The sequence below is a fragment of the Cydia pomonella genome, chromosome 17 (assembly GCF_033807575.1).
Source record: "Cydia pomonella isolate Wapato2018A chromosome 17, ilCydPomo1, whole genome shotgun sequence".
Lineage (NCBI taxonomy): Eukaryota > Metazoa > Arthropoda > Insecta > Lepidoptera > Tortricidae > Cydia > Cydia pomonella.
Window position 1 is genome coordinate 5,991,251 of NC_084719.1, and position 13,705 is coordinate 6,004,955.

Here is a 13,705-nt window from a genome sequence, read left to right on the forward strand (position 1 = left end):
AGCCCGGGACAAGGCCCTAATCATTAACATGACAATTGTCATCTGACAATGACAATAGGACAGGTAGTCCTATAGATAAATATACGGAAACGCGAAAGGCCAAAAATTTGCGCTTTTTATTGTCTCTAGTGTTGCACGCTCCTAATACTAGTAGAAATTACCTCCGATTAAATTGAAATCATTATGGATCAGAGATGCTTTTGTTTTCGTTCCGCCCGATTTAAAACCGCAACAAATTGATTCTATTCTCTAATACCATTGATTCAAATTTGGCTGCCATTTTTTCTTGTATTGTGGGCCGCTAGAGGTTATTTGTGGCTTTCCATCACAGAAAGGTCCTTATGCACATGAAGCATAAGGAAAGCCACATTTCATAAAAACATATTAATGGGAGGGGGATTTATCGTCCGGTCACGTCTCGGTCTTCGCTTCAGACATAAATGTTCCAGTAAAAAATGTCTTGGCGTTTAATAAGAATTGATTTGATTGGCTAGTAAATAAAAGTAAATATCCAATTGTTTGTCTATACCTTTCTGAGCCTGCAAACATGTACAGCGAATTGTCAAGTGACAATTGTCAAATGGCAATTGTCAAGTCAATGGAATATGCGACTTCCAGACAAACCGATAAAATCATAGGTACAGTCGAGCTTACAATACAACGCAACGTCCAAAAATATATTTACACACCTCTAAGCCACAGACAATAAGGTTGTATAAATCTATTTTTGGAACGGAGGCATGTAAAGATAAAGATGTTTGACAAATTTGACCGTACAGATGCAGAGTTACGTGACCCCCCTGCCAACGAATTTATATGCAGGGGGGTCACTTAACTCTGCAGCTTACTGTACATCACATATATCTGGTGACCATGTAGAAGACAATATGAAAATATCGCGTGTGACTAATTTTCACGCTTGCAGACAGTACAAAACGCGAAACGAATCTATCTAATGTTGATGTATATATTTAGATAACCTTCTAAAAACAGTAATAGATACATTTGATATGCGTCCAAAACCCTTCACGACAGAATACCTGTATTATATTTGGCTTGATGATTATTCTGATTTGGGTGTCCGCTTAATTCGTTTCATGTAATATAAAGATGCTGGGAGTGCGTTTTGTTGCAACTAAATATATGAAACAGCTACATACCTAGAAACTGAATAAAATGCTTACAATTTGATAGTCAAAGCTAACTTTGCATTAACAAGTGTGTCAGTGAAAATGAAATCAGTACCATTATAAACGGCATATTTGCATACGAATTGCACGTTTATAAAGGCATCTTACGGGGATTTCAGGAAAAGTGTATCATTTACTTTTTTTTGAAAAGCTAACAACTTTTGGGATACAAAATTTGATAGTCGGTTTTGTGACGGTTCATACAAAATGTACGCGAAAATTGCGTCACGAAAATTGTCAATTTTTTGGTTTTTTTTATCGATAGTCCTCGTGATTCTGAGCAGAAATAACCCAGAAGTTGATAATTAGTCAAAAAAAAGTAAATGGGAATATTTTTCTAATAATGCCCATACACTGCGACACTTGCCAAATCGGTGTACAGTGTTAGATCTGTATGCCTTTTTAGGACTCTAATTGAAAATCTCCTTTTTTTAACGGGATTTAAAATATAATTGGTTCGCAATGAAACGCACGAGACGAAGAGATATTTCGTCGCACTTAAATTTCGCAGCAGCGGCTACATTTGGAACTTCAAATGTAAACCTTAATTTACGAGAATAGGGTATACATTTGAACCATTTGTAAAACTGCATAGCAAAGCGAATTTTCTATAAGTCTGCTCATAGGCTCACGTGTGCGCTAATTTTTATTTCAACATTTTTATTTTCCCCAAACCCATCCCGCTCCCATAGGTTTAGAAAGCCCGATTCGTACCTTCGTCCGCGGCAGAGGAAAGTCATGAACAAGCTACGAAGATCGGCCACAGCTCCCACAGCTGTCGGAGACTGTACGGAACCGAATCTCTTCCACGATGCCACGGCTTTTATGAAACGGGGCCTGACGATTAAACGACTGAGGTCAGCGGACTGCTGCTGTACGATTTTTTTTTCATTATTTTTAATTTAACAGTATTGTAGTGTGCTGTACTGACACGTCATTAGAGTCATGCCACTGGGTGTTTGGTTGCGTTGTGCCAGAGTTTTGTCTTAGTGTCACTGTTTCACTCATTGACATATCTACGGTCGGGCCTTACGGGTACTAAGAATGGTGCTAGTTCAGCGATGTCACTCACGAATTCGAGCCAATCGTTCAGTCTAACGCAACTAGTTGCGACCAATCGCGCGCGTGATGCGACTCATCATCCGATCGCGTTGTGGTGTTAGACTGCACGATTTGCTCGAATTCGTGTGCGTGATACCGCTGTACTGGCCCCATTCTTATTGCCCGTAAGGTCAGTTCTTATATATATGTCAATGGTTTCACTAAATTGTTAATTATCGAACTTAACCGTCGTGAGACATACTAACATTAAACTAATTTTACGGATTCCACTCACGTGTTTTTAGTCCCTCGCGCGACATGTTTCGGAGAGCCTAGGTCTCCTTTCTCAAGCACTAACAGTGCGAGCAGCGTTCACGACGGTCGCGATTCGCGTACTGCTCCGCGCTGAGTGAACCGGTTGGGGGCGATCTTGCGCCGTCGCAGTAGGCGGGCGGGGTTTTTTATTTTTATTTATTGTTTTATAGGACCTTTATACTATTATACATATCTGCCCTAAGGGCGGGGGTTTTAAATTGTCAATTGTTATCTGACAATCACAATTTGTCTTGTATTCGTAAATTGGCGCCCAACTTACGTTACTTTACTTGATAACTTAAAAATACACAGCGCATTGTCGTTGTCAAATGATGCATGATGTAATTGGTCATCTGACAATGAGAATTTACCTTGTATGTTTAAGTTAACACTTAGCAATGGCGTACTTGATAATATCAATATGGCTAATTGTCATTGTCAAATGACAATTCATAATTTAGTTAATAATCCAAGCAACTATCACGGATCACCTTAACTATATGAATGAGAATTATATATTTGATACGTATAACGTAAAAATAATCTTTAAAGATATAATGAATTAATAAAGGCATCCATAAAAGTATAATTCGTTTTTAAAATACAAACAATAATTTTGAATACCGTATTCGTACTACACCTTCATGCAACGTAAAAAACAAAAATAGTAATTGACAATGACCGCTTTGTCCGTGACTTCTCGTTGGTTCAGTTTGGCCTTTCTATTCCCAGCGCTTGTCTAGGACAGTCGAACACATGGAAAAACAATAAAACTGGACTTCTGGTTATCCGTCACAAGTAGGTATAATATGAGCGATATCACAATTGTATGTACAGTTCTACAGTCAGCAAACTGTTAGCTTAGCATCCCTATATAAAATATATTTGTATATTTTGTATGTAGGGATGCTAAGCTTATAGTTTTTCTGAATGTACAGTCGTACCTACGAATTATTTTTTTATTCCAGAAATTTATGGTTTTCGTTATTACTATACTCTGTATCTAGGTACTTATTTAAATATAAGTTGAAAAAAATGAACATTTTCGGGTAGTTATAAGATTTATTGGTTAACCAACCAAATACAAAACCGCCTGGATCTGTCATCGAACGACCTGACTTATTTGATCATGTAATGTTTTCATCTACCCTCAACTGGCTTAAGGAGCCATTTGAGGGTAGATTTTGTTTACTTTTATTTAAATACCGAAAGATACAGGGTATAGTTTGCACTTTCTATCCAAAGTAACCAGTAAATATAAAACGAATAAAATCCCGCCATCTTTAATGTTTTTGTTTGCGCTAGACGCAGTTGAGTCTTGATTCCCAGTAAAAAATGACCCACTTTTTTATTGTCCAGGACAAAGAATAAGTAATCGTCATCGTATTTCATCAATAAAGTCTATAGTAGTATCGTTCTCAAGACTGTTCTCCGTTTTGTATGGGAAACGTTCCTGCTTGAGAATATTTCTCATTATAATCGGAGAGCGTTCTTGAGAACGGCCTGAGTCTAAAATTGTGTTTTTAAATAGAATTCTAATCTTAAAATATAGAATTAGAATATCAAAAAATATCACTCAAACACAAATAAGGCTGTATTAACTTTTTTGTCAGCAAAATTTTACCTACTTCTAAAAGTGATAAAAAAAAATCTTAGACAAAAAGCAGTGGTTTTACAAAACTCCCGATCAAAGTAATCTAATATCACACTTTTACTGGTTTGCATGAGCGTTCAACCTGTAAGCAATCCGAATTCTGCTACGTCATAATCTCATAATAGCACTATTAACTAAGTATTGCATAAGGACGTAAATGCTCTGCGGGTTGCAATGCCTCCTAATAACACTAAGTCAAACATGTGGCGAACTGAGTCATTCCGTTTAATACGTTGAGTTAATTATATATTATTTTAGGTTTTTGCAAAACAAATATGTTGAGTTGTACAGGTATTTATTGCTTCCTGTGTGGGTTAAACATTAATTACGTTACACGAATTTCTAGGTTTTTTGATCCCTCCCCCCTCCTTGTCGCACTTTTTATTTTACCTAATTTATTTAGGTAAACAAACAGTCACTACAAGAAAGGCTTAAATAGTATAATAGTATTTGAAACACTTTACAGCATGTGTGACCGACACCATTCACCACTTATGTCACATTTAGCAAAGCCCTCCCCTGCCTAGTGCCTAGTGTCTGGAGCTTGGTGATTCAATTCAATTTCAATTATTTTATTTTATTCGAATCCATAATAGTTCCATAATTGTTAGTAGTTACAACAAATCTTAAAATTAATTAAGGTTAGTGACATACAAAATAATAATATCTACAAGTACAAAAAAAATATAACTAGGCAATCTAGATGCACCACTTCTCAGCATCTGTGGCTGCCACATGCAGTCCATTCCAGTGTATGAGCAGTGGTGCATCTATCAGGGGCGGCGGCTCCATACAACTCGATTCCCACCGGCTTGCCTAAAATTTATTACTACATAAACCAAACTAAAACAACTACTACTAATCATCATTAAAATTAAAAATATTATATCCATAATGAAAACACTACGTAATACATTACCTTGGAATTGTTAACACGATTTACTAAAGCTTCACTATTAATTAAATTTCAACTAATCATAGCGAGCGCGCGAAGAGAAGCTCAGCTTGACTATTCATTCATGCGCCACTACACAGATACGAAAACTCACGCACACGCTCATAAATTTTGCTATATGCGAATGAGCTTCAAAGCAACTCGGTCTTATATCGAGTTATTCATTTGAATAAAAACCTTAAACGTAAGAGTATAAGGTTTATATTGGAAAAATGCACGCACATATTCATAAAGTCCGCGAGTACTGAGGGGCCTACCGCGAACACCGCAGTACGCAAATTGCGGGCAACTTTCTCTTTTACTCCAATAGCGTAATTAGGGTGACAGAGAAAGATGCTCGCTATTTGCGAACTTCGTGGTACGTGGTAGGCCCTCTGTACACGGCCGCGATAACTTCAGTTATATTACCATGAAGCTTCATTTGAATTTAAACATTAAATACAAACAGGTAAGATTTATATTGGAGTGTAATGTTTCACAATTTTGGATCGGGTGCGTTTGCCGCGCGTATGCTTAATATTGCCATACAAAAACATTGAATTGAATAAATGTGTAAAATTTTATTGTATTTTACTATCATTAATACCAATTTTTGTAAAAACCTTTTAAAAAAAGATAAATTTTAATACAAAATCCAAGTATCTTATGTAGTCTCATCTCAAGTTTAATTATTTGATAACGAATGTTTCTTCAAAGAAAGTACTGTTTGTAGGTTTGTACTAATAGGTTTTAGAATTCGTGGGTGAAAATGGAATTATGTTATGATAACACTCCCGTCGCGGTTGATACCAAGGCTTGTTGTTATTATTAGAGTTTTAAATGTTTTTATGTGATTTTATTTAGTTTTGTGCACAAATTTATATATAAAGTTACTAAGCCCGTGAAATTTTGTATTTTTTGTGTATAATAGTATGGCAAATGTGGTAACTCACTAACTGCAAAAGGTTGCGCCCAAGGATACACCTAGCGCACGCTTCACTTTTATCATGAAAAAAAGTACATAATGATAAATTAGGTTTTTTTTTTGTTCCGAGTTGCCTAGCCAGAATTTTCACGCGCCGCTACTGGCATCTATCTTACCTGCCAACGTTTTCAGGATGCTATTGGTATTGGATGTTGTTGATTCGAGTGGTCTCATTATTTTAATGAAAAAAAAAATCCTGATAATAGAAATATTAGATAAATAACATACACGAATAATAACGGGTATCATTCCAAAAACTCGTTATTGCACTGTAAAGCGAATAAAAAAATATAAATCAATATTCGGTTACTGATGAACTTAAAGTGACGTCACAAAGTTTGTGACTCCCCCTCCCCCATTTCACAACATGTGAAATTTTCTTGAACTACTCATCCCCCTAAACGTGTGACGTAATTAATGGATGACCCCTAATAGAGGAATAGTATTTTATGCAACAGTTGTATAAGAAGGGTCAAAAAAGGCGAGTGGCGTGAGTTACAATGTGAGCCGGAGCCGAAGGCGTAGGCGAACATTGTAAAGGAATACGCCACGAGAATTTTTTGACCTACTTATACAACGTTGCATACAATATTTTTCCTACGAGTCAACAAAAATAAATCTTAATTTAGGTAAACAAATTACAGCAAAAGTATATAGCCAAGACGCGCGAGCATACCTTGTTACGCGCCCGGCCCGCCCCGGGCCGCGGCCGGCCGGTCGGCGACACCTCCTCGTAACTCATGAGGCCCTGGTACTTGCTACTTGCTAAATTAATTTTTTGGACAGTTTTTTCTCAATTTTGGCCACCGTAGCCTACGGAGACTAACAAGCAACGCTAAGCGGTCTTCGTAGTCTATGGGTGTTGCTATATTACGGGTGTCACATGCGTGTTTCTGACTTATGAAGTAATTATTTTTACTATGCAACCAAATGAATATTTTGTAAGTTGGCAGCAATGCACTTAGTTTAAAACTGTATTCGTTTTGGTTTTGTTAGGTTGGTAGCCATTAATCGCAGTAACGTTATAGCTTATAAAAGCACAAGAGCTTTTATGAGGAATAGACAATATAGACTTTTCTTGAAATCTTTTATGTATGTTCTTATATTCGTGTTAATGAATGCATAAATGACAGATAACAGTAGAGGAGTAGGAAAAGAATATTTTGTTACTAAGTTATGGGAGGTTTTATTTTTAAAAGATGATTAATCTGTAATATAAATGTTATTAGATTATAAATAACATTTGGCGCTCTGACAAGGATATCTGCGCAAAATACGAGTATCATATAATGTGTCATTCACGAAGACGCGTGGCTTGACACGTTATGTCATGTTATTAAAGGTTAGATTTGACAAAACTGCGCGTCATCGTGGATGACACGAACTATACTATTATACGAGTAAACGTTCTACAACACTTGTTTTCAATTATCTTTAGGTATATATTTTAAGGTATAAATCGAAATAAATGTCATACCAAAGAAAAAAGTAACGCCAACGGATTGAACATGTGTCCTCTATAATCGCGGCACATGCCTTAACCAATACGGTCCAATTTTCCCAAGTATACGGGTTGTTTACTTAATCACTTACAATAATTTACGGGGTGAATATATAGGTCATACCGAGCAACTTTATGCGCGTATTAAAAACGCGCACACCGCCTCGGCCGAGGCACGTCTACACTAGCCGTTTTGTGCGTGAGGAAATTGCCTCGCGCGTATGCTCGCTCTGTGTGGACCCGCCTATTTGATATTTACCAGTCTCTTTTCGGTAAAGGAAAACATGGTGAGGAAACCGGACTAATCCCAATAAGGTCTAGTTACCCTCTGTGTTGGAAGATCAGATGGCAGTCTCTTTCGTAAAAACATGTACCTACGCCAATTCTTAGGATTAGTTACCAAGCGGCCCCCGGGCTGTAATGAGCCGTGGCAAACCGGGATAACGCGAGGAAGATGATTATTGCAGGACTGCAGGTGTGTACATTAAAGTTAACTACTTCTACACTATACTACTACTACTTAATGGCGCAGCGACCCAAAATGAGTCTTGGCCTCCGACACGAGTACTCGCCAGTTGTCTCGATCCTGTGCCATCTCCCGCCAGTTATCGGCCTGGAGACCGCGCAAGTCCGCTTCAACAACATCGCCCCAGCGATATCTGGGACGTCCGATAGGCCTCCGCCCTACCGGGCGTCCCAGGTATGCCCTTTTAGCGCGGAGTCGGTGAGCTTTTGTTTCGCCGACAATATTGGGTGTAGCCACAAGATCTTCAATCTCGACGTTACTTCTACACTATGACAACTCAAAAAAGGCACAACGTATGTCAAACATCCTTAAAATCAGTATCATTCGTCTAACCGCTTGACAGATCACTCAAAGACGTGACTATGGTTTTCTACGAGTTTTTTTGAAGTGTGGAAGTGTCCCGATCCTGTCCTGTGCGTGAGTCACCTTCCCATACAAACGGAGTTTCGTTCTCATTTTAAAACTACGTGTTGGATTGTAATGAAACTTTTCACATACAATGACATGAAGTATATCTATGCCTGTAATTATGTAGTTTGTATAGCTCCAGCTTCTAAAACAAGCGAAATAGATCAAAAACAAGTTATGTATGAAAAACTTAAATTCGCTGTATTTTTTTAACTGTGGTGTCTGAAGCTACATACCTACACTATAATTACAGGCATAGATATGCCTTATCCTATTGTAAGTGCAAAGTTTCAGAGCAATCTAGCTAGTCGTTATAAAATGAGAGCGTAACTACGTTTGTATGGAGAACCGAGCTTGCTGAGGACTCTAAAACCATCACTTAGTATCCCCGTGGGGGGAACAGAGGCGTATGCGACTATACAACGTGAGTCTGGATACCCGACAGATTTTAACCGAGCTGACCGTATATGATAATTATACCCTAAAAATGTTGCATATTCTCAGTGGTAAGTACTATAGTACATTGTGCAACGAGGGGGGGTAAGTGAAACTTTGTACACGAGGGTGATTATTCCCGATAGCCGCAGGCTGGAGGGAATTAAAGAGCAGAGTTTGCAATATTCTTACCCCCGAAGTTACACACAATGTTTATCATCACACTTGCGAAGAAAAAACTAAATTTGAAACGAAATAATTCTTAAATACGGTGACATATAAAACATTCGTCCGCCATTTTGTAATTTCTTGACAGGTTAGCATCGAGGGCACAGACCTATTCGGCATTCAGCCACGATTAATAATTATGTAAAAATATTCGAATAAATTAATTAATCGAATTATTTAATTTTAAACATAAACAAAACTATTAAATTATAAACATCAGTATTTTAAAAGTAAAACTCATTTATGCTACTTGGTTTGTATGAAAAAGTGACATAATTAAAACAAAAAGATAGCTATTTTTTTTCACAATCCATAACTGCCGCGAGAACAAAATAGGCCTTTGTCCTTCAGTACACCTGCATGAAATAAGAACTTTTTCGAGCAAGTGTGATGAAAATTTATTTTACCGTCAAGAATCATTGATACCACACGCTGAAAGTCATCGAATGTCACCTATGTAAACAAGAAGATTTTTTTGTTATCAATCAATCTATCAATATTTTTATTTGTTAAACATGGGTACAATTTATTACTCACTATGTCTTACCATCATTAGGTGTAAAAAAAAATTGTTTTGAAGTTTATCAATAAATTGCATGCTTTAACCCTTTTCCAGGCCGCACCAATCTACAAGGTTTTCCCAAAAAAGCCAAATATATTCCAATTAATCCAGCTTTGATGATTCATTTGAAGACAAGTACCATTTCCTGAAAGAGTAATCTAATTTGAACCTTAAATCGGAATGCTAAAGTTGAAATTCTAATGGCGCGTATGTGGTCGATAAATCGTACTATGCCTGGAAAAGGGTTAATCTTACCTTACTCTAAACACTAAATAATATTTAATATTGCATTAATAATTTTAAACTTTACAACAATAAAGTTAATAAAGATTGTTAAAGACTCAAGAAAAAATATTTTGAATACAATATAACATTTATATCATACATCAATAAAAGGACGAAGCATTGCCTAGCATTCTAATAAACAATGTTTTGAAATTAGTCGTTGACCTGACCGGTCCTGAGCCATGAGAATTTAAGAAAAGTTAGTAATATTTTGACCTAACTTTAGCACCTTGTACCGGACAAATGGCCGTCGGGCCAATATAGCAAGTATGCAGACATTAAAATTACATACTAACACTATATTATCCCATACATTTTATTCATGAGAAAATAAGTAAGGTCTGGCGGCTCTGGGATCTTGCTCTATCCACTAGGCCAGACCGGTCGTCAAATGTATGTGTGCACTCTGTTTGTTCTGCTAATAAATAATTAAAACAAAATAAGTGTGAAAAATAAGCCGTTAAAGTTTCTCGGTTATGTCAGCACCACGATGTAACCCATAGCATATGTCACTGTTCCCCCAAGGGCCATTGCGATAGTCCCCATACCCATGACCTCAATACGTTCTTTAACCTAAGTTTGTTACGCCCCATATGATTTGATTGGTTTGTACGAAGATTTTTGAACATACACGGTGGATAAGGTTTGTAGATATTTTTTAAGGCACATGGCGCGTATGCGTAAGATGCGTAAGCGTATCGTAATACGCGCGTATAACGAGAGCACCATGAGCACGTACAACTTCAAACAAGCCAAAATTTGTTAAATGGGTCCCTTACGCCAATGACCCTATCTATCTGAATCCCTTAGTTTTCTAATGGTTTTTGTAGCTTATCATGTTAACAGCAACGGCTGTAAGCCATATAGTATACCATATTTACTTCAAAGTTCACTGTCTTCGATATATTTGGTATCAAAGTTGAACAATTTTAGGCCGAAAAACTGGTTTACTGGCCATAACTTCTGTGTTAATTAGTTTAAAATTAAAATCTCTGACCAGTTTTTAGAGACGTCAAAGACAAACCCAAATGTGTAGATTTCGTACATGTAGAATCCTTCACGGCAATCTAGTAACGAAAAAGTGTTTTTTTAGACAATGTTTAAAAAATATATAAAAAAATAAGTGATCATTTCTTTCAAAATCCGGCAGATCAGAATGGAGATATAAGATTTAAGAACCGATAGCCGTTTGTCTTATAATTCTATCTATAGTGCAAATGTAGGAGTAATGACTCAAAACTAGTCAAAAATCGATGAAAACCGCGGGGAGTCCCTTAAGTTGGCATCGGCTAAAGGTTGTAGCGCCATCGCTCGAAACAATGCCGCCATAACTTTGGCCTGTCATCTATTAGATGGCGCCACTTTTTGATATTAAACAAATTTAACACATATCAGTGAAAGAATAAGGATCAAAGTCAAATGGCGTTCCAAAAGTTTTAATCATGTGTTTTGAGAGGCCATCTTTTGAGATGGCAGTAAATTTACTGTGGCTACAAAGTTTTCTTTCACAATCCACCTCTATTCCAAATTCTCTTTGGTGATAAGTAATGTATTGTATAACGTTTTCTGGCACCCAGCCATAACAATTTGAGACCATTTAAGCACCCAATATACACCGCAATTGCACTATAAGCCATATCGTCAGACACATTTGGCACTGAAAGTTATAAAGCACTTCGTTACGGTAAATTAGAACTTTCGCTTTAAAGAATAAGGTGCAAAACGCTTTAGGAACGCTAGAAAATACATTACAGTAATAAAGGTAAGTACCACTTATTGTTTCTTGATTCATCTTACGGTTTATTACAGGTATGAATAGTGTGGCTTGTTATTGTGATATTTTATTGTGATTTATACATTTACATGACATATGTCATATTTAGAGAGTACATACTATAACTGTGAATGGTGCAAACATTTACAATACACCATTTTTGATACCGACAAATACCAATACTGAATGAACTACATAGTCTGTGCGGAAAGAGTCGTGGAATATAGGGAAATAGTTTGTTACGATACAAGTGCGAAAAATAGGAAATTCGTAACGAGTGGCGATAAATTATAACACGGCCGAAGGGAGTGTGTTAAATCGACACGAGTTGCGAATTACCTATTCGCACATGTATTGTACAACGTTTTACAGTACATATGACCCTTTAGATTTTCGACGCAGTTACACAATGTGCTAATTTACGCACTAGTGCGGAAAAGTAGCACCATATGTACAGTCAACCAATTAGAATCCTAGGCCTAACCTTGTTAAACCTTGTCGCTTTAACTACTAGATACTTGACACGCATCACTCAATAAGCACTGTCGTATTAGAAGTCATTATGGCATGGTTCTATAGTGGCCTAAGAATCAAATTGGTTGACTGTACCTACTGTAAATATTTTTTTTTCTATGGGCAGGTCGTAAGTCTGCCAACCTCTAAACGAATCCGCATATTTTTTTGTTTACAATTATGGCCTGGATGCGAGTCCTTTAAGCGAAGTCTTTGTTTTGTAATGTTCAAAACACTTCATTTAAAGAAATCCGCACTATTTTGGTTACATCTTGTACATTCTATGAATCTCATTCCGCACAGACTATGTTATTAAGATAAAAAAGAAACACATGACACCCTTTTACAATACTGCCCTACTAAGCCAAATAGCGCCCCCGCACCTGAGCGAACTACCGCGAACCGCGTTCGACGTGTTGCTTTCACGCTCACGTACGAATTCATAAGTACGACAGAGACGCAACACGTCGAACGTCGTTCGCGGCAGACCCTCTGATCCTGGCCTTGTAAACTCGTCCACTGCGTCGTTACCCTGGGATCCACTGTGTCCCGTGATCCATTGAAGGGTGATCTTGTTATTATCACATATCTCCGCTAGTTAGTTCGTGGCATTCATGTAAGAGTTTTGAACTCACGAAGTCGGAAGATAAAGTAAGAATGTCACTGTATCATCATATCCTGAACATGTACTGTAAATACAGGCTATCGTTGTCTTAATTGGTTGCTACGCCGTTATCTCGTGACTCAGAGCAAATATTGAAATGCACTTGTGTTTTTATTTACTTACATACATTTCCGCCAAAGATATCCCCGTAAGTATCCACGTACTTGTACAAGTACTAATTATATAAACCAAGGTTGAGCTGGAGCGAGGCCAGAAGGGTCGCTGAAGATAGAAAGGCTTGGCGCTTGTGAAGGCCCTTTTCACCTCTAGGGTGCCTTAGGACAACAACAACACCATATTAATCAAAGTTCCAATTTCAAAAACGCGAAAATTGCACTGGGTTTTAAGCGAGGCGTATACTAGCAAGAACTTGCATGCAATTTACGTTACATTGCCGACTACTAAGGTTAACTGCATTCAAAAGTTTGTTCAGATACCGCAATGTAATGTAAATCGCATGCAAGTTTTTCCTAGTCTAAACCTCGCCTGGTGATAAACCTGTGTTGCTTTTAAAGATAACTTTAAGAATGGCTTCTGAAATGTATGCTTCATAGTTAGGAAATGCCGATAGGACCAATACCATGTAAAATACAGGTACCAGTTCCTGAAATATTTTTACGTTTAACTTTTGTTCAGACCTGACACGTTCTACTTTGCTCCTAAGTGGGACAGGAAAACAGCATAATTTTC

The 13,705-nt window shown here is 37.3% G+C and overlaps 1 protein-coding gene across 2 annotated transcripts in view; it reads left to right on the forward strand.

The window, feature by feature from the left end:
- The window catches only part of LOC133526896 (phosphatidylinositol 5-phosphate 4-kinase type-2 alpha), a 34,099-nt gene that overhangs the window by 5,854 nt on the left and 14,540 nt on the right, over positions 1–13,705 (forward strand). The window contains exon 4 of one of the 2 annotated variants that reach the window (XM_061863741.1): positions 1,883–2,047. The exons of the other annotated variant lie outside the window; for it this stretch is intronic. Coding sequence (XP_061719725.1) covers positions 1,883–2,047 — 165 coding nt within the window. The remainder of the gene's footprint in view (positions 1–1,882; positions 2,048–13,705) is intronic. 2 annotated transcript variants of the gene reach the window in all.